Raw genomic sequence first — 19600 nt, 5'->3', positions numbered from 1 at the left:
ACCATCATTAGGAGAGAAAAACAGTAGTGATATTGCTGCCACACGAAATGCATTCCATAAACGGAATAAAAACAATCCTTTCCGGCACAGCTGATAACTGTCATGCGAGTGCGACTGAAACGTCAAAAGGGCGTTTTTTTGAAAATTTGTATTCATTTCAACCGTTCTCCATGTAATCAATCGGTTTTTGGAAAGAATCTCTAGCAAATTTGTAATACAACACTTCAGAACAGGATAAGTTGAGCACAACATATTCGATTGCTTTTTATTTTATTGCAAACCCCGAAAAGCTCTTCTCGTGTAAATAATTAAGTAAACCAAGCCTTACCAAAAATGCCCCGAAAGTAATGAAATGATCACCAAAAAGAATGGTAATAAATAATGCACTTTATACGATTGATGTAAGCAACTTTTCCCCGTTCAATCAACACGTTTCGGCCCATCACCAACTTTCGTGTGAATTATGTAACGCAGCTGGTTCGGTTCTTCCGCGACGAACGATTCCAACACAGTCGTCGGGATCGCTTCTATAGCTGGTTCATCATTCGGAATTCCTTTGTAGTACTCTTCTGCCGTACATCCATTGAACGGAAAGACACGACGCACGATGGCCGACACTTCCGCAACATCTTTCTCCATTAGAAACAGGCACGCATTCGGACCGGCATCAAAGCTGTACGCCACTCTGACGGGTGCATTTTCTCCGGCAAGCTTATTGATTTGATCTACCATACGGATAACCGATCGTGACACATCGTTCATGTAGAAGCAAGGTGGATAGGTGTCCAAGCAGATGGCGTGAAATTGATTACTATCCTTCATGGCAATACGGCCGAAAGTGTCAAAATCCTTTTCAGTTATGGCCTTAAAGTAAGAAAAACAATAAATTATCTCCTGGTAGGAATGTTTCCTTTTCAAATCTCTACCTTCTGGACCAATTTTACACGCTCTGGAACACATACCGAAGCTCGATGCTTCAATAAATCTGACGTTTTTACACTCGTGGCCATTCCATGCGTTGAAGCGGTAGCTTTTTTACGATCGCTAACAACTAGAATCAGTACATGCATGTCCGGCCAAGCAGAAGCCGGTGCTAGCTGAATCGCCAACGAATCCAAACCATCTGCACGTTCACCACGAGCCCATTGGACATAACCCGAATGAAGACTGCGGCATGCTGAACCACTTCCCATACGGGCTATACCACTTAACTCATCACTTTCGATTCCGTAAAGAGTGGCCAATGTATACACTAAAATTGGGTGGAAGGATTTGTTGAATATCGCAAATAATTCCTATGTTAACCAAGCGTTTACTAACCGAAACAAGCATACCCTGCCGCACTTGAGGCGAGCCCCGCAGCAGTTGGAAAGTTGTTCTCCGACTCAACGTGAATGTTCCATTCGAGTAGCTCGGGTTTCGGGCATTTCCCAGACGCTTTGGCTTTTTTCCGTACTACGGAAAGAACACAAAACAAACATGTACGTAACTACGCGAAAGATTTTTTAATAAATGTTGTCCTTTACCTTCCTGAAAGCATCGTAGAATACGTGGATTGTCGAAAGATTCTTCCACTCCATTTAGGTAAAGCACATTCTTCGTGATCTCCGGACCGGCAGTGATTGTTGTTTTTGTACGAAGCTGGAAGTGAGAATGTACAAAACATACGTCGTAGACAGTCCTATGAATTATTTAACAACCACCAAAGCAGCTGTATCTCTTACGTGGTCCGTCGAGAGGGTAACGCTGATAGAATCGTTTATCGGCAAAATCAGGTCATCGTCACGCTTTCCCCCTAAAAATGTGTGCACGAAGATGAACCGTTTAGCACCCAGCACAGATGAGATAGGTGGACGTAATGGAAGTACTTACAGTATTTTATGATGGCAATGTTTACCGGTGCAATACATGTAACTTTAATGGGCATATCGCACGATAAGAAATCGTTGTACAACTTAAAAATTAACGAAAATTAGCACAAAAACTCTCCCAACTACACCAGTTCGTTGCAGGCTTCTGTTGGCCTTTTGTAGCTGCCTGTTTAGATAGACATGTTCAGTTCGCCAGTTGAACGTCAAACACGTAAACAAACAGTTCTCTCGCGCGCTCTCATTCTCTCACGGTTCAGTTGGTTTCATCTTCGCGGTAAAATTGAATCCGATTGTTATTTTTCACCACATGGTCACTGTAATGAAAGCTGTAATAACCACGTTTGTGATGTACCTAAATAATAACATTTTAAACTCGTGCTAAAGTAAACAAGGTGAGTCTTAACCAGCATTTGATGAGCATCATAAGAAAAGTTAGAGTTTTTTTTAGTTCCGTATACCGAATCACTGTTCTCAAGAAAAAATCTGCTAATTAGGAGACAGACCTTCAAAATCAGACATTTTTTTCGGATAAAATTAAAAACGTTCACACGAGTAATAGATCATATGTTTCTTCTTACACATTTAAAGCAGATTTATTTTTTCCCTAATTAACTTAACCATACCGCTGCTGATCGCAAGCATTACATTCGTGAACATCTTTCGTGAAATACTTTGTTCAATGCTAAGTACCTTCCTTTAGGTAAGTATCATATGTTAGTTTTCGTGTTTTTTTTTTGCACTTGTACTCAACACTAGCAGAAATTTGAACATAAAAGTATGTAAAATTACATCAAATAGTAACATGCGTTTGTGCGAGCTTGTTTTGATGAGATACGCGACGATGAGGTGATAGTTACGGTCGCTTGGTTTTGTGAATAAATAACCGATGGCGATGAGAGATGTGTACTATCAAACAATAAATACTATCGTGGAGGTAAGTTTTAAACGATAAATTAAATGCTAACCGTAATTATAATTAACTTGGAACGAGAAAATCTATTCGGAGCTGTGCATGGCTTGAGGGCCTGTCTGGTTGGTTACGTTTGTATCCCATAGTACACGTAGTCTCTGCACCATGTCATCGTGTGATCCTCATTGTTGCAGCACATGGGGAATACGATCGATAGCTTTGACACTTTCGAACAGCGCTGGCACAACTCATTTAAGTCCTCCTGTGGTAATGGAATAAAAAGAAAAAAAAATGAATAAGCCGTATAGTACATAGTTAGTGCATAGTGCATAGTTATTTATGAACCTGTACACTTACATCTTCGAAACATTGTTGCATACGCTTGTAATCTTCGTCGTACAAATCGATATAGTCTGCCGATCTGCGTTGATGCTTATGGTTTGGACTGTGGTGGCTGGTCCTTTCGGACCCGGCTGTCCTGCTACGCAGGAGATGATCTATGAAACGCAATTGTTTGCTATGGCGCACACTCGACGGTCTGGCCGCAATGTGTGGGATAAGGCAGACCAGACAAACTATCACCAACATCAACCGAAGAGATTTCACCGTCTGTGAGGAAAAAGGAAAGAAACATAAGAAGAAAAAAAAACATAAGCTCTATGGGACTGGACGGAAAAGATGCAATTCATCGTCAAGCAATAGATCGATGTAACGGTGATGAACGGTCTGAAGGTTTGAGTCAAAGTCCAGTGTGGCAAATGCCATCCACGCGGCACGTCGCACTGTAAGTCAGGGGTCAGTTTGTGAGTAAACAAACTCACGATGACCATTCCGTTTCTGTCGTGAAGAATTTGATAAGCCATCCCTTGTTCGGCAATCAATGGGAATCATCTGTCCAAAGAAATCAAAACCTTACCCTATGGTATTTGGACATGTGGGTGGCCGTCTTTGATCTTTGCACTACGTAACATTGCCTCGGTAGAGCAGACACAGGAACCACCCTCGCATTGACATTCGCACGTCTTTCAAGTGCATCACCGCGATTGCAAGCACTCCCACTCGCCAAGGTTGATAAGAGAACGAGGTTCGGATCGATGGCCGAACAAACAAAAAATCCCATACCAGTGATCGACTCCACGTCGCACCAGTCGATCGTGTTCTGTTCGTGCTCGTGGAATCGTTCCTCAGTAGTGGAAGCGTACAGAAAATGGCGGTATCGAACCACGTGTCGCAAGGAAGTGCAAGTGAGCATGACGACAGCGGTCCACTACAAACACTCACACACGATGTGTATTGGTGACATGGTTACTAACATCGGATGCACTGAGCACATGATAAGCCACCGCTAGGGCCATGACACAGTTTTCCCCTTTTCTTCGTCATATTGTCGACAACAACAAGTTCCACATCTATCAACAACGCGGTCCACAATCCCACAGGATCCAGCATCCGGCCGTACACTTAACACGCTGTCTCCGGGTGGCATCTTGATTTGTCCAAACCGTTCCAAGCGTCAGCTGACCGGTACAGGAGCGGATCATCGTTTTATTCATGACATCACTTCTTGCTCCTTCGTAGGTTATCGGTGATCCAACAACAAGCCCAAAGCTAACGAGCACAAATTACATCACTCTACTGGAGATGTTGGGCCAAAGGCGCTCCCCTTGAGAGATCCCGAAAGGTTCCCCAAAAGGAACACAAGCGCACACATGGACCGCAAGTGTCCGTTGCTAGGGGCCCTGATTGTTATGATCACTGTGGGGCAACAATTTGTAAACCATGTTCACACCAACTTACGCTAATCTTGCCCAATTGGAGCACTGGAGCACCGAAATTGAACTCCCATGACGTCATCAAATCAGACGCTTCTCAAACTTTTGACACACGGCGATCGTTTGTGGATACTACGTCACTCGCCCGCCATTGCCAAGCCTATCAACGACCAGATCCGGAACTATCATCACCTCTAACGGGTGGGATACTGCACGGTCTTGATAAGCACCGACCACGGACCGTGCTGACACACTGACAACGATCAAAACAATCAATCAGCCAGCGCCATGCGGTCAAGTGCATTTCAGTAGCGCCAAACATCTGGCCTCGTTCGGCCATTGACCGCCATTGGGTGCGTTTAGTGACACCGTCACCGGGTGAGGTCAAAGCCTTACCGGAGGCCCCATCTTGTTCTCTGCCGACCATCTAAACATCTAAACACCGGAATCACAATTGTTGCAAAGTTCCTCACGTGATATGCGGTGAGAGTGATTCCCGCGCTGATAAGAGATCACCGCGCACGATAAACGACTGTAATCACGATCACGAACCGCCTGCAGATGTGAGAATTGCAGCAGTATTTCATCACATTGCATACAAACACCAATCTCATTTCGCCGACTGATAAGGGCCGACATCGTCGTCCGATCACGTTAAACCGTCTGGCGAGGGGCCTAGATTTGCAACAATAATAATGACTCAATGTGTTTGCAGGTAGGAGTACCAAGCTCCAGGCACCCCAGTGTCCAGGTGTTCGATTACAATGCAATACAGCACGACGTGGTGTGTTAGCGTAAAAGGATAACCCACGTACGGCTAAATACGCGACGGTATATCAGTTGGTTGAGTCATAAAGGCCACTCGTCAGTATCGTGGCAGGTCGATAATAGGCGGGACGGTGTTACGTCGTCGCTCGTGACCGCGTTCGTCAGACCGACCGGGATGACACACACCGTACCATTGTCTTGGGAATATCTAGATTTGTCTGCCGAACGGTGCGAGCCTCCCGGTTGCATTTCTTTTTTCGGCGTGCGCAGATAACACATTTACGCATGAGATTTTTCTAGCTTCGTCTAACGTCTTTCTTGGCTGTTTCCTGCGGTTGGCATATTTGTACCCTTCTCCTCGTTTTTGAATTGTTGTATAGTTTGGGTTCTTGTAATGGACGGGCAACAAGACATTAATGAGATTTAAAGGATTTCCTCGAAAACTGATAACCATCTTACTTAGCAAATATGGCCCTTTCGGGTGGGCTGTTGAAAATTTATAATGAGACATAAGCAAAACAAACATCTTTCTGCAGAATTCTTACGAATTGCTAAGCTTGGAACGTTCCAGAAGAATCTGCGAACTTCGAGCGAAATACGTTCCTCGAAATTGGAAAAAAAATATGACTTAACCTTACATGATCCAGCGTGAAGACGACTTTACTCCATAGCTTGGAACTTTCGAGTCTCTTTATCAATCTTGCAATAACTTTCGTACAATCATGTCTTTCAGGCATCTTCTTCTTGGCGGAAAGAACTACTAGTTCCGGCCGGCCAATTCTGGTTTACTAGGCTTGTTACACCACGTAGCCGTAAGGTTAGTCCTTGCTACGGGGAAACTGTCCGGGATGGGACTTTGTACCATTCCTGCTGTGCGGAACCGGGACACTATTGGTCCATCATCACTCAAGATATCATCAATCACTTGCTTTAACTGGCCATAGTCCATACGAGATTTGAACCCACATCGAACGTGTTGTTAATGTCGCGCAGTTACCGACCGTGCTATTAACCTCATAAATCCACCAAATGGTTCTTACCTTGTTGCTTTTGTACTTCATCGTCACAAACGATTGCTTTGCTTTGCTTTCGATCCGTTATTGTTCAAACTTCAAATGTCCTTATCGAACTTAGTTCGCTTATTCTGTTTGATCACACTTGCACTTGCACCTTGGACGAATCCTTTCGCACTGATTTCTGATGCTGCACGCAAGGGGTTCCGACGTACTCGCACTATCTGTTAAGTTGGCACCGTCCCGATCGAACGCTATCAATGAAGTGAGCCTGCTCGTTGACGGTAACGGACAGTACTATTTATTTATACACAACCGGAAAATACCGCTCTCAGGCACCGGTCTCACGGTTTCTCGTACCACATGCTCGCTGTTGTAGCTCTATCTCATGCGCCGTGCGAGTGTGCGTTGCAGGAGTGGAACGAACGTTCCTGATTGGCTGTGGCGGTGGCGCTCCCATCCGTTATCTTGTAGCTCAGTTTTTGGCGCACGTTGCACCACACCGCACTGCTCGCATCCTTTCAGCGGCCAAGTCCAGCGCGCTCAGAAACACTTGAATGCCGCGTCGCGTAACCTGCGGGTCTCGTGCGAGAATCGTGATCAACCGGGATTGTTTGCGGTTCCAAAACAGGGGGGAAATACGGATGGGGAAAGGGAGCCAGCGTTCCTAGCTAATCGATCAGTTCAGTGTGTGTGTGTGTGGGTGTGGAATTAGCTCATGTCGCCAACTACCGGGCGCCCGATTCCGATCACGTTGCGGAGCTGGTAAGATCAGCGACACTGATTAGAGATATCGGGTGAAATACAGCCGAGGGAGTTCCCAGGCATTGCCCAACAATTTCACCCGATTGCATCACGGGCAGTCCGATCACGGGATGTGGATGAATGGAATTCCTTTCCCCGACGGTTTGGGCATCGAGTGGGCATCCCTCGTACTACGCCCGGTCACCTACAATGTTGCGCAGTTTATTTTGCGTTATAATCGCTTCTACGCCGATTGATAATGGCAGGCAAACCTTTGGACGGTGTCAAGCACCAATCGAATTACTACCGCTTTTGCCCGCACTTCAATTCCGTAAGAGCGTTTCTGTGCGTTTTTGTTGCTGCTGTAGAGATACTGTGCATACAGGGTGGTTGCATAGAGGCATACGACTACTTCTTGCACGCTCCAGTTCTCCCGCTGCTAGACGAGTAATCAAACGAAGGTAGCAAGGTCATGATTTCAATAAGTACGCCCATTCTGTCATTCGGTGCTATGCTGCGTTGGGTTTGCCCTGATGGTTAACTGGACGGCCGTTGGATCAATTATCACACCGCCACCGGGAAACAACGCCCGATTCGGGAAGGTGACATGCGCAAGGTGCATACGGCTATTTGCCTGCTGGACATTCCCCTGTTTCTCGATGCAGTTATACCTGGGAAATCCCATAAATTCGCACCCCGGCGCAGGGCGGTGAATTTCATTCGAGAATGTCTTCGCATGATGAAAGTGATCGTGCATGGATCAAGAATTGTCTGGGCCGTCTGTATTGCCGTTGCGCAAGCCACACCAAAAACAATGCCAATGTAAAGGCACATGATTTAGTGTCATTTTGACTGATGATTGCTCCGCTTTGACAGTGATGCAAAGATGGCATTTTTTTTTGTTCGGTGGAGCTTATCATTTCTCGGCTTCCGAAAGGGCAATTATTCCAGCAATTGATGCGGCGATCTATAACTTTTATCTACCGCGACTATGCTCAGCTGGCGAAGGTATCCTTCACGTCTCCACAGAATCACATCGCGATAGGCAGTTGACTGATAAGGCTTCATGGCATTATCTATGTCATGGGGTTTGCTACGATAACCTTCCCACACAGTGACGCACGGCGGAAGGAAATTGTTCCCCATCTTCCCTACCACCGTGTTTAGTCATGTTGGGAACCTCCCCAATTAAAATCCACTTCATATATGGATCACCTTCCAAACGAATGATAGCATCTGTCCCCTTGAGTGGGGGGGCGTGTGTATACATTATGCACGTGGTCGTTTGGATAATTACGCTGTCGGGTGCGCAGGTATACGTTATCAGCTGTTGCAACGGAAGAGTGTATTAATTTTGTAAATTTTCCCACCAATATCTTCGATGTCACCGCTTGTGGCTTACGGTGTGCGGTGCATTAAGCTTGCCAATAAATCAACTGCATGGCATTTCCAGCGCAAAACACTACGTCAGTATCGTTAAACGTCGGTGCCAATCGAGACGTCGAAACGTAATTTACTACGCGATACGGTTTAAGCCTTTAAAGGGATTGTGTTTGGGGTATCCCCTACAGGGATTAGGACCAGCACGATCAGTTCATCGGAATTCAGCCGTTATCAAAATGGTCGCTGTGTGACTTACCTTCGTTTATGTCACCGGTACCATTGTCTGTTGTTTTCCATCAATGACTTTCAATTATCTCTCGCCACTTGCGTTTAGTTGTTGTGATTTCCCCTCGGCGACCAGGTGTGAATGCGCTTAGTCAGTGGGTAACTAGTCATAGTTCTATAAATTGCATCGATGTTTTTTTTTTTACAAATAATCAATTAGTAATCACATTGAATTAATTAAATAATTTAATTACTAATCACTTCGAAGAACAAGAACTCCATTTTTCCATACAATTTTTTTTTTAGCTTTTCTTGATTTTCTTCAAAAATATATTCTAAAGCTTATCTTTAATCACAAATTTACATTACATTTTACGTTGTTTTACAAATTTATTTAATGTAGAACAATTTCAATTAAGTCCTTTTAAAATTTTGATTGATATTTAAAGACTGATAGGTAAAAGTAACTTTGAACAATACAAAACACTTTATAAAATACCAAAATTAGCCCACGAAGAGTTCCTGACACTAAAGGCACTCTTAAATTATCATCTAATACCATTAAAAATAAGCTGGGTCATTAAGTTGAAAAAAATAGAGTTAAAAAAAGTAACGCTGGGTAATATGCTGGGATTCAGCGAGTTAGTTAATTGATTTTTAAGACAATGTGTATCATATGAACTCTTAACACATCGTGTCAAAATCGTTCAAGGCGATTACAGCATTTAGAATAAAAATATAAGGCACTGAACGTGTTAATCACGCGATCAGGATACCCAGCTCATTCCGTACCAGGAAGGTGCGGCACGGGGCGTAGAGGAGCAAAGCGAGCTCGTTGGCTACATCAAATGGAGCTAAGCCTTTTGGAGTTTGAACGCGTCCGTAGGTGAAGGAGAGCATCTCTGGAGCAAAAATATTTAGATATATTCTTAATTAATACTAAGGTATAAGAACTTCTTCCTTGTAAGAGACATTGAATATCCAGGCAAACAAATACCAGTTTACAGAGAACACCCTCAACCCTTGAGTGTAGAACAGAAATATGAAATGAACAACCCTTTTTGCCAACAGAAATTAAATTATAGCACAAAAACTCTCAAATGACGGTCTGTTATTTGACTTGCTAACAGGCAACTAAAAGTCTGAACTGAATCTTCAGTGCTTTGAGCAGAAATCACAAAAAATCTGAAATTATAAAGTGGTACACGAAAGTGATATTTTTATGTAGCAAAATATTGTTTATGATATTGATATTGTTTATGTTTTATGTTATTTTTATTATGTAGCAAAATGATAATTCTGATAGAAGCATTGATTGCGATGATTATTTTTAGTTTATAAAAGATACTTTAAGGTGCTTAAAAATCTATTCAGAAATTACCTGGTAACATGATCCAGATGAGATTCGAACTACAACCTTCAAAATATCACACAAAATTTCAAGATGTCTTACTATTAGATCACTCATAAAATAGAATTCACATTTAATATCAGTATTTTAATTAAGTGTTCAAATGAATGTCAGACAGGTTTTAATCCGGTACATCATCGCAACTTCAAAAGTAAAAAATCCCTTCTGTTATGACATAAAACTTTCCACCAACCATTTTCCACTAGAACCTAAAGCAAGCTAAATTTTAGCAATAATTCATTCCCCATTAAAGGGTTTACCCTTTTGGTCTACGTGAGAATGGTCACGTTGCGCCTGGCAACGATCATGTTTTCGGTGGTGGTAAAACAGATTCCAAGGAAGCGCCCAGTGCCAAACCGGCTCAGGATTCTGCGGTATTTCCGGCACCGTTCGACGGATGCCATGTTCAGGTGCAACTCTTCTCGCGCATAAATCGTGTGCATGCAAGCTGAGCAATCTGACGCAATCTGGCCGGTCCGTTGCTAGTTCCCTGGGCGAGCTGAAAGAAAGTCCCAGTCCCACCCCTTACCAGGTATTTCGCATGGCGGAACGTGTCGACGCTCATGTTCAATGTTGAACGATTTCTCATCATGATACGGCAGAAAACATGTTTGAACAAGAAATTCATAACCTTCTTCGTAAAAAACGACACACACGCAGACACGAGCAAAATGCTATCAACAATCGGGCGCATGCTCGAACTCCATCATGTACGCCGTCGGGGATCGAGGAGTCGAATGGCCGGCGAAAATACAAGTAATTTCGTGGAAGCAGCTATTTTGACCGTTTTTTATTGTGTGCTGTTCACTCTATCTGCTTTGCCAACTTTGCCTCCGAATCGATTCGAATCTTGGCCATGTGGAACCTATCGACCGCGTGCGCCTGAGCACAAGTGCAAGAGATTTGAGCGCTAAAATGGTTGAGATAGAGCGACGCCGCACGGATGGAACTGGTCGCGAACGGTTGAGGAGGTTGAGGTCGGTCGGTCGGTTTGCTTGCTACAGCTGATGTCGATGAGTAATGCCTGTGCCGCGTGTACAGCGAGGACGGACGACGACGAAATCACTGAACAGCTGACCGGTACACGACCAGCGCAAGACCGCAGTTCGCAATGGACGCTGGCGTTGGCGATCGTCTCCGTTGGGTCGGGTCCTCAGATCTGCTTGCTGCCATTGACACAATTTGAGACCGCACTACTTGCCACATAAGCTGGTTTCCTCTTTCTCTCATCTTTTTTTTTTCAGCGCGAAGATCAATTCCACGGGTAGCCTTTGCCGGGAGAACCAATTTGGCAACGGTGTTGCTAAGGGGCGAATTTGTCCTTCCTGCCTCGCACAGCAAGCATCGTTTGACGATGACGTTACATGCTGGTCGGCGTTCTTGCCGCCTGTTCGGCCAGTGACGTACCCAAGCACATGCTTTGTGAGACACGGTTTTGGCCCACCGAACTGTTGGGTACAGCTTGTGCAAACAGGATGTAGTGCGAGGTGTGGGGCGTGTGACGTTAATGGCGAAATTGATACAAATGTTTCCATGTATATGATCGCGTTTTATGGGAGAGGTAAATCATGACTAACAAATTCGCTATGCACCTGGTCATTGCTGACAATAGTTTTACTATAAGTAAATGTGTTTTATTGCATTATTTCCGGTTGGACAATGTTAGGTATGGAATTTATTAAGAATTCTACTGCACATGAAGTTCACTGCATGAAAAATTAATAGACGATCATCTTGGACTGATTTTACTTTGAATTAGCTATAGTAATGTTGGTAATATTCTCCTGAACTATTCAATTATCGTTTTTTTCCGTATTTCAAGCAAAATTCGTAAATTAATTGTAAACTTCATTGCCAAATCAACAGATTAACCCGTTGAAGGCATAAAAACATGGTAGAGAGAGAGAATTAGAAAAAAGAGAGAGAGAGAGAGAGAGAGAGAGAGAGAGAAAGAGAGTCAGTAGCGGATCGTGGTTCTAAGCGGAATGACATTTAGGGCAGGTTCTTGAGAAATTTTTGGTTCTAACACGAGGTTCTGGAAATTATTGGTTGTTCCCGCGGGGCTTGTTCATCGTGTGCTAGTACTCCCCAAACCCAAAAATATTTGCCTGTTATGATTGATTTAATTTTGATAATTTTACTATATATCAATTTTTATACTAATTTGTTTAAAACATTTGTCAGTTGACTTTATGGAGTGATGGACTATAGAAAGATTGTTTTAAATAAAAATCAATATCAATAAATAAAGTACTGCAAACATTGCGAAGAAGGTAGTTATAATGATTACAATTCAATGATCGAAAAATTTTATAATCGTATTTCCGAATTTTATTATTATATTACATTTTAAAGATCTAGGTCGTGCCATTTGCTTCCATAGTGCAACGTGATTTGCCGCATCGAGCAACTTTGGTGCGTGTCTTCGCTAAGAAGCGTTACTGAGCGTTACATTAATATGAATCGCACTATGGTGAATCGTAATAGGGCCTTACCGTTAAGGTTTACCGAATTTGAAATGTTATTATTTTTGTAATAATCTACCGCTACTTATGATAACTGTAATATATTTTTGCAATTATCAACCTCAAAGCTCATTAACCACAAATATATAAATGTAGGAGTTCAATGACATTTTCTACGATTAGTAAAATGTCGCTTGCTGGACAATTTATATTCGGGGAAGTTCGGAAAATGCTTTCGTGAGTATTTTTATCATGCTGGCAATTTTCTAATTATTGCAGGGTTTCGAAATACAAAGGATATGGTGAGCGCGAAACACGAAAAAACTTTATCGAATCGACAACACTGAAAAAAGTATCCTGTGCACAATTTAGTGAATGTCAAATCGGCCGTAAGTTTACAGTTCGGTAGGTTCAAGAGTTGAGATATATAAAGCAAATAATGATGATTAAAATTGATGAAAGTGAGCTTGATGGAAGAATTTTGAATGCAAATATTTGAGATTATTAAACATAATCTCATGTTGTGCATCATTTATTTGAAATTTAAATAACTTTTAGTATTTTACACCACAACTAGGAGTACCTTTCATTTGGAATTTCCAGCAAGTAGAATCTTTCAAGGTTTCAATTCAATTCAAACTAAGTTGTTTGTTAAGTTTTCAAATTCAGTTTACGCAAAAACAAACGCTATAAATTATTTAATGACTATCAAACCATAATGGCCGAGGTTCGATACTTTATACCATTAAAGCACAAAACAAAAAACTTACCTTTTTTGAATGTTAAACAGTAAAAGAACCTAATATTTTAAGAAAAACACACCGATGGTTTTGCACGATAATATCAGCGTTCGTTTGAAAGATTTTCGTTGATTTGTTTATTATTATGTCCTCATTCAATAAATAACGTTTCGCAGGGAGACAATAAATAGATCGCAAGGATGCAATGGATAAAGGAAAGGGCTTAAGCCTATAACCCTCCCAAAGCCAATAGTATCCCCAGGATGTTATCGGATGATGCGAAAGATCGCTAACAACCCAACGCCAGCGTTCCTCCGATTGTAACTGATTGGAAAGGTGACTCCAATCAGGGCATGGGGGCGATGGAAAGTTGACGATACCGCTGTTCGTTTCAACCCCTCCTAGTAGGGGGTTGAGTGGCATACTATTGGCCTCCCGGGGGGGAAAAAATGGCTCAAAGTACGCATCCGGGGCTAGGCTGCGACTTTGCTTTGGTGTACGGGTCTACGTGACGGGCGCAGTACGTTCCACTTTCTAGTAAGCGTGCGCTGCGTTCGACGAGGAAGAGGGCGAGGAAGAGGAACCGGAGGAAGGAGAGGAGGAAGAGGAAGAGCTACCGGAGCTGGCGGACGACGAGCTGCCCGATCCAGCGTTGTATGCCGTGTACGAGCTGGAACCACTCGAGCTGGGATAGTACGAGCTGTAGGCGAGGCTATGCGACGAACCGGACGTGGACGGTTCCCAGAGACGGGAGTACGGTCCGGAGGACGATTCCCAGGACGATGGTTCGTAGCTGGAGGCAGGCGTAGAGGAGGCCGGAACCGGTGCACCATACTCAGCGGCCGGTGCCGGTGGCATCATTGGCATCATCGACATGGGCATGCCGAGTCCGGACTTCTTCACCAGCTGAGCGATCAGGAAGCCGAGCACCAGCGTGATCGCCAGCTTGGACAGCATGAGCGCCTTCATTGCCTTCAGTCCGATCAGCCCCATGAAGATCGGCATCAGCGCCTTCATCTTCAGCTTCAGCAGCAGCAACACTGGAAGCAGGAGTTTCTTCTTCAGTAAGTGACCACGGGCCGCTTCTGTTGGAGCGAGAGACACCCCGGCAACGGTACGGGGGATTTTTAAGCGGGGGGCGCAGCGGGTTAGTTCCATGTCCGTGGGTGTATGCGTGGTGGGTTCGTGTGTATGAATATGTGTTTTATTGCATGATGTTGACGCAAATACTCACCAGTAGCAAGTCCCGCCGGCAGTACATCGATGTCCAAACCCTTGTCGGCACGATAGCTCACGACGGTATCTTCCGGCAGCTGGACGCGGAACTCGTGCGTGGCCAGTACACGCCCAACGCGGTCGAAGATCACCTCATCCACGTTGCTGGCGTCGAAGGCACGTGCTTCCTCCTCGCGCAATCCCAGCATACCGTCCAGATACAACAGCACCTTGCCCTTCAGGCAACCCATAACCGATGCACCATCGAAACATTCGTTCACGATCGACGACAGCAGCTCCTCGCTGGTCGCAATTCTGGGCCGCTCTTCCTCGACCAGGTTGGACGCGATCGACGCTCCAGAAGCGGTACCAACGGTCAGAGCCACCACTACCACCAACACCATCGAACAGGATCGGGCCGGCAGCATTTCGTTGACAGGAGCGCAAGGATTCAACCTGCGTTCAGAGGATAACTAAGTCACAACACGCACACACACACTCTCACTCCCTAACTCTTCTCACGCAGGGCGACCAGATGTTGTCGTGGGTGCGGTGGTATGTTGATTAAGCAAATGACGGAAAGCTAATGATAGGGTATTTGGTACGCCACCACCGTTTTATACGTCCGAATCGCGCAGCCGAGACTTTCCAACCCTTCGTGCCTGTGAACGGGTCGAACGGGACGGCACGTCGAATGCGGCCGCACTACGGTACAGCGCGTCACCAAATAAGCGCACAGGTGAGCTTTGACCGTTTTTGGTTCCGTCCACACCGATCGACACCAAGTGTCGTACGGCTGTGCGCGTTCGGCACCGCCCGCACACATTACGGTGCGATCGTGTAGCTGTGTGCGTTTAGATGCAATCGTCGATGAAATGGTAAAAGCAACAAATAAAAAAAAAAACAAAAAGCGGGACAACGACATGTGGGTAGGATTTCGATTTTCAAACCAATGCTCCATTTCGGCGATTTTGCCGTCCACAGGAAAACCGCCGATTGACAACTATTATGTATGCATGGCAGCGCACATCGCATCCCATCCCTGCCCGGCGCACACATCGCATCGCATTTCACACAAATCGCTGCTTCGCGCAAACGAACGTTTGGTGGTAGGGAAGAATTTCGACCGCAATACCCCACGGGCGGGCTCCGTCGGAGGCCTACTTGCTCGCGATGGCCACGCGGCTACGCTCAAGAATGATCACTTTCTCTCCCAGCGAACCAAAAACGGCCAACCAAATTGCTCGTGCCAAAGCGGAACGTTAGGGCCAGCTGACTGGCGTTCCCCCGGTGGCACTGTGCGTCACTAGTACCATTCACTTCCGGCCACTAGTTTTGCAGACGACATACACCTACTAAACTCATTGTGATAGCATAAGCGGCAATTAAACCGGCATACCTGACGGCCGTCGGCACAATCGACTGCCCGCCCGCTTCCGTTAGGGTCACGCGCTCACTTTATTATCTTTTTGTTTTGTTTTTTCATTTGGAATGCAGTGCGGCTGCTTTCCCAGCCGAGAGTATCCACGGTTTGTGCAATCGTTTGTCAATAGCCATGGACCAACATTTAGGCTACCATATTTCGGTGTGTGGAGCACAAACCCAGCCGTCGGAAGGTTGGAGAAGTATTTTCACTCGTTTTGCGTTATTACGGTTACGCATGGAGGCGGAAGTAGTATAACAACAAATTAGTACACATTGGGTATTGCTTGACCAGTAAATCAAGTTGACGCATTTTCGGCTATTACCATAATCGTAAAAGGTGAAAATGAAAGTTGTTGTAATTGTTGTCGGCCAGAAATACATGGTGCGTAACCACTTTATGGTTTCCTTTTTATTAATACGGGTAACGATAACCTGTATGCAGCATTGCGAGTTGCAATTCTGAGATGTCTAATGAACAAGCGTAGATGCCTTTATTTATTTTCGATAGAATCTTATTAACTTTATCAGTTGGAATACTGAACCATCTGCTTAATTTTGCCAATAAAACCTCAGGAGGCCTTGGTTATGAAACTTGTCGATTCCAGTCTGTACACTTTTTAGCTTCGTAAAAACCTCAAAATGTTTAGACTCTAGACCTGGCATTTCTGGCATTCTATGACTTTATTGATCCTTAGTCAGTCTTGGAGAATAACTCTGGATGGGATTTTGAAACGGTCCTGTCGTGCGAAAACCACTACCAAATACACCACGGAATCGCTGCCCACTGAGTGTGGAACCTTAACGACACTAATTGGCTATGAAATTGCTGCTATTAGTAAATATCAATGAATTGATTCATCAGAATATGCATTTCAAGGACATTTGACTAAAAGGATCATTCTGTTTGCATTAAGTAAAACTGTTTTAATTGTTTAACCGACAATGGGGTAGATTCATTAATTTTGTTCAGCTGACTGCTTAACTTTGCTTTGTCTCAATTTACAACTTTTTATTGTAAACAAATGTTTTTTTTGGATCATTTTCTCATTATGCTGATAATTTGAAAAAATAACATCCTTATCGGGCTGCCCGATAGCATCCTTAACGGGATACACTTCGGGTCCCTCTAACATACGGGGAGGGTTAAAGCGACGCTTTTCTGGCCCATTTCTAAGTCAATTCATACAGTTTTTCCTACTAAACAGCTTTTTTCGAGGCCCTCCACACGGCAAGGCTCTAGGTGACCGCCTACTCCGCCCACCGTTAGATCCGCCGCTAGATTAGATATTATTCCACTTCTCCGCCCAAAACACCTGTCGCGACGAACAGCGTGAGCTAGAACTATATAGAACTTATATAGTACCCACATACGCCTCTGAGACATGGACTTTTTTTCAAAATTGACGAACCCCTCTTAGCCGAGTTCGAGGGAAAGATCCTCAGAAGGATTTTTTGGCCCCGTATGTGTGGAAGTACGATGGAACAGCCACTTCAATGACGAGCTCTATGAGCTGTACGGCGACTCACCAGGCTCCGGTGTGTTGGTCACATCATGTGAATAACACCGGACGAACCAGCCTGTAAAGTCCTTTTAGGTCGTCTACATGGACAGAGGAGACGTGGTAGTAAAGTATCAATACACTACATGTACTAACAGCATCTCAACATTACATGGCTGAATGAAACGAAGCACACAATGTTCCCCAAACTAAAAGCCACATTGGAATGTAAAGTATGCTAACGTGCCTCCGCGTTACATCGCACGAAATATAAGCACGTAGGAGAAGTGCGTCCCATTTCCCTCTAAAACAGTTACACCTCCAAGATTTGCCTCCAGACTTCTCTTGATGCATGTGGACGCGTTATTCGTGTTGAAATAGAAAACGCAAGCTCATTCGTTCTGCAGCAGGGAATCGATACTATCCAATCGGCTACGAATACCAATCAATTTTCTCCGCATAATGCTCCGCGTGAAACGAGCAAACAATGCCATGGAGACGCCTGGTGCGTTACGTGCTTGCCATAATTAAGTCAACGAGTGGCACGGGTGGAATGTTCAACGTGCAACCTGCCAAAACGGAAGTGAAACTGATCATCGAACATTTCACCGAGCGCATATGGGCCAGGAATTTTAACCATAGCCCCTAACCACTCGAGCAGGCAGGTGGGCATTAGAATAAAGTCTTTTGTTATACAACTTTAGCGATCATTTAAACATAAGTGAATGGAAAGTCATCAGATGGTTGACATCAATAAAGCGTGCTATCTCGTTTCGATAGGGATTCATTTATTGTGCTCATAAGAATAATCTTAGCAAAAGTCTTGTCGCGAACATTCCTTTACAAATAAGTTAAATAAATTAGGGTTTCCTCACGGGAAAGCGTTTCATACACATCGGCAGCTGATTCAGATCTATGCGTGGGCACTGTACGCAATATCCTGACCATCGTAGATGGGTTGAACGAAGGATCGGCCCGCATCCCACGGTCCATGGGCGGCAATATGCGGATGATGGCTATCGGCGGCCAGCTGAAAAAGGGACGAGAAACCGGTGGGAAATTGTTGTTAACAAACCACGACCCTTTTAGCCACAATCATCCCATGCATACCTTTTTGCAAAGCTGGAAGATAGCGAGTCCGACCGACACAACGAACGAGAAGAACGACAGCTGGAGCGAGTTCCACGCCTTCAGCCCAAGCACACCGAGTGCCATCGGGATGAGGGTCATGGCCTTCAGCAGGATGAACACCATGATCGGGATGACGATCTTCTTCAGCTTCGATTTGCGTGCCTCGATCCCGCGGCCACTGCCCGCCGGGAAGTTGAACGTCACGCTCAGCTCGTCCTGTTCGAGGTTGCGCGGGGACACGGTGACCCGTGCACCGGCAATCGGCATCTTGAAGGTGACGTCGTGGCTGCGCAGGTAGTGCTCGACCTGCTCCAGCACACCGGACGGTCCGCGACCCTCACTCGCAAGGGCTCCATTGCTGCGCACCTCAACGTCATCGGAGATCTGTTGGTGAAAGCAAAAGAGGTAAGTGTTTTTCTTTGATGATTGATTGCTTTGAAGCGCCCCCTGGAGGCCACCTACCTGGTAGCTGTCCTTCTTGAACACCGTATCGAGGAAGTTCATGATCTTGAACTTTGTGCAGGCGACGGAATCGTTCTCGGTGCTGCAGAGTGATCGCATCTCTTCCACCATGCCGTCCATCGGAGTACCCTTCCAGAAGGCTGGCTTGTTGGCCGGGTTGGCCACTGCCAGTCCCAACGCCAGCATTACGCTCGCAACGATCACCAAATATCGGAACGCCATCGTTTTTCGTACAAATCGTGTTCGTCCCGAGTGTGTGTGTGTTTGTGACCAGTGAAGGAGTGCGCTGCTCCGATGTGAACACGACGAGCAAGTTGTCAGGTGTGATTGGGTAAATTTCCCTGCCAAGCGCTTTTATACGACCTTCCAAACCGAGCGAACGCAGCGATCGTGACCAGCCCCGAACGGATCCGTTATCAGACCGCTGGTCAATGGTTGCGAATGAACAAGCGGTCCGGCCGTCCAGCATAACGATGGCGATCACGTACACACGCTTTAGGGGATTTTAATGGCCGGCAATAGTGAGGACGGGAGCTATGCGGACCGTTTTCCCGCGTCCGACGCAT

At 45.0% G+C, this 19600-nt stretch overlaps 4 protein-coding genes across 4 annotated transcripts; all 4 read right to left on the bottom strand.

Annotated features, from left to right (window-relative positions):
* Nucleotides 1–420: 420 nt before the first annotated feature.
* Nucleotides 421–1927, bottom strand: LOC128710119 (diphosphomevalonate decarboxylase). The gene is made up of 6 exons (XM_053805161.1): nucleotides 1873–1927; nucleotides 1725–1795; nucleotides 1527–1641; nucleotides 1321–1455; nucleotides 927–1252; nucleotides 421–864 (listed from the first exon to the last, which is right to left on the bottom strand). The coding sequence occupies exons 1-6, from the start codon at nucleotides 1925–1927 to the stop codon at nucleotides 421–423; spliced, it is 1146 nt and encodes a 381-aa protein (XP_053661136.1).
* A 981-nt stretch (nucleotides 1928–2908) lies between these two features.
* LOC128708775 (uncharacterized) lies at nucleotides 2909–6382 on the bottom strand. The gene is made up of 3 exons (XM_053803754.1): nucleotides 6362–6382; nucleotides 3139–3390; nucleotides 2909–3043 (listed from the first exon to the last, which is right to left on the bottom strand). The coding sequence occupies exons 1-3, from the start codon at nucleotides 6380–6382 to the stop codon at nucleotides 2909–2911; spliced, it is 408 nt and encodes a 135-aa protein (XP_053659729.1).
* A 7454-nt stretch (nucleotides 6383–13836) lies between these two features.
* Nucleotides 13837–14945, bottom strand: LOC128706838 (uncharacterized). The gene is made up of 2 exons (XM_053801780.1): nucleotides 14537–14945; nucleotides 13837–14387 (listed from the first exon to the last, which is right to left on the bottom strand). Exons 1-2 carry the CDS (start codon nucleotides 14943–14945, stop codon nucleotides 13837–13839), a joined length of 960 nt encoding a protein of 319 aa, XP_053657755.1.
* A 3409-nt stretch (nucleotides 14946–18354) lies between these two features.
* Nucleotides 18355–19256, bottom strand: LOC128719039 (uncharacterized). The gene is made up of 3 exons (XM_053812659.1): nucleotides 19035–19256; nucleotides 18552–18956; nucleotides 18355–18471 (listed from the first exon to the last, which is right to left on the bottom strand). The coding sequence occupies exons 1-3, from the start codon at nucleotides 19254–19256 to the stop codon at nucleotides 18355–18357; spliced, it is 744 nt and encodes a 247-aa protein (XP_053668634.1).
* Between the last annotated feature and the right edge of the window lie 344 nt (nucleotides 19257–19600).

This window comes from Anopheles marshallii, chromosome 2, assembly GCF_943734725.1.
Source record: "Anopheles marshallii chromosome 2, idAnoMarsDA_429_01, whole genome shotgun sequence".
NCBI classification, from domain to species: Eukaryota; Metazoa; Arthropoda; class Insecta; order Diptera; family Culicidae; genus Anopheles; species Anopheles marshallii.
Note: the sequence above shows the minus strand (reverse complement) of the source record. Positions and strands in the feature narration are given on the sequence as shown.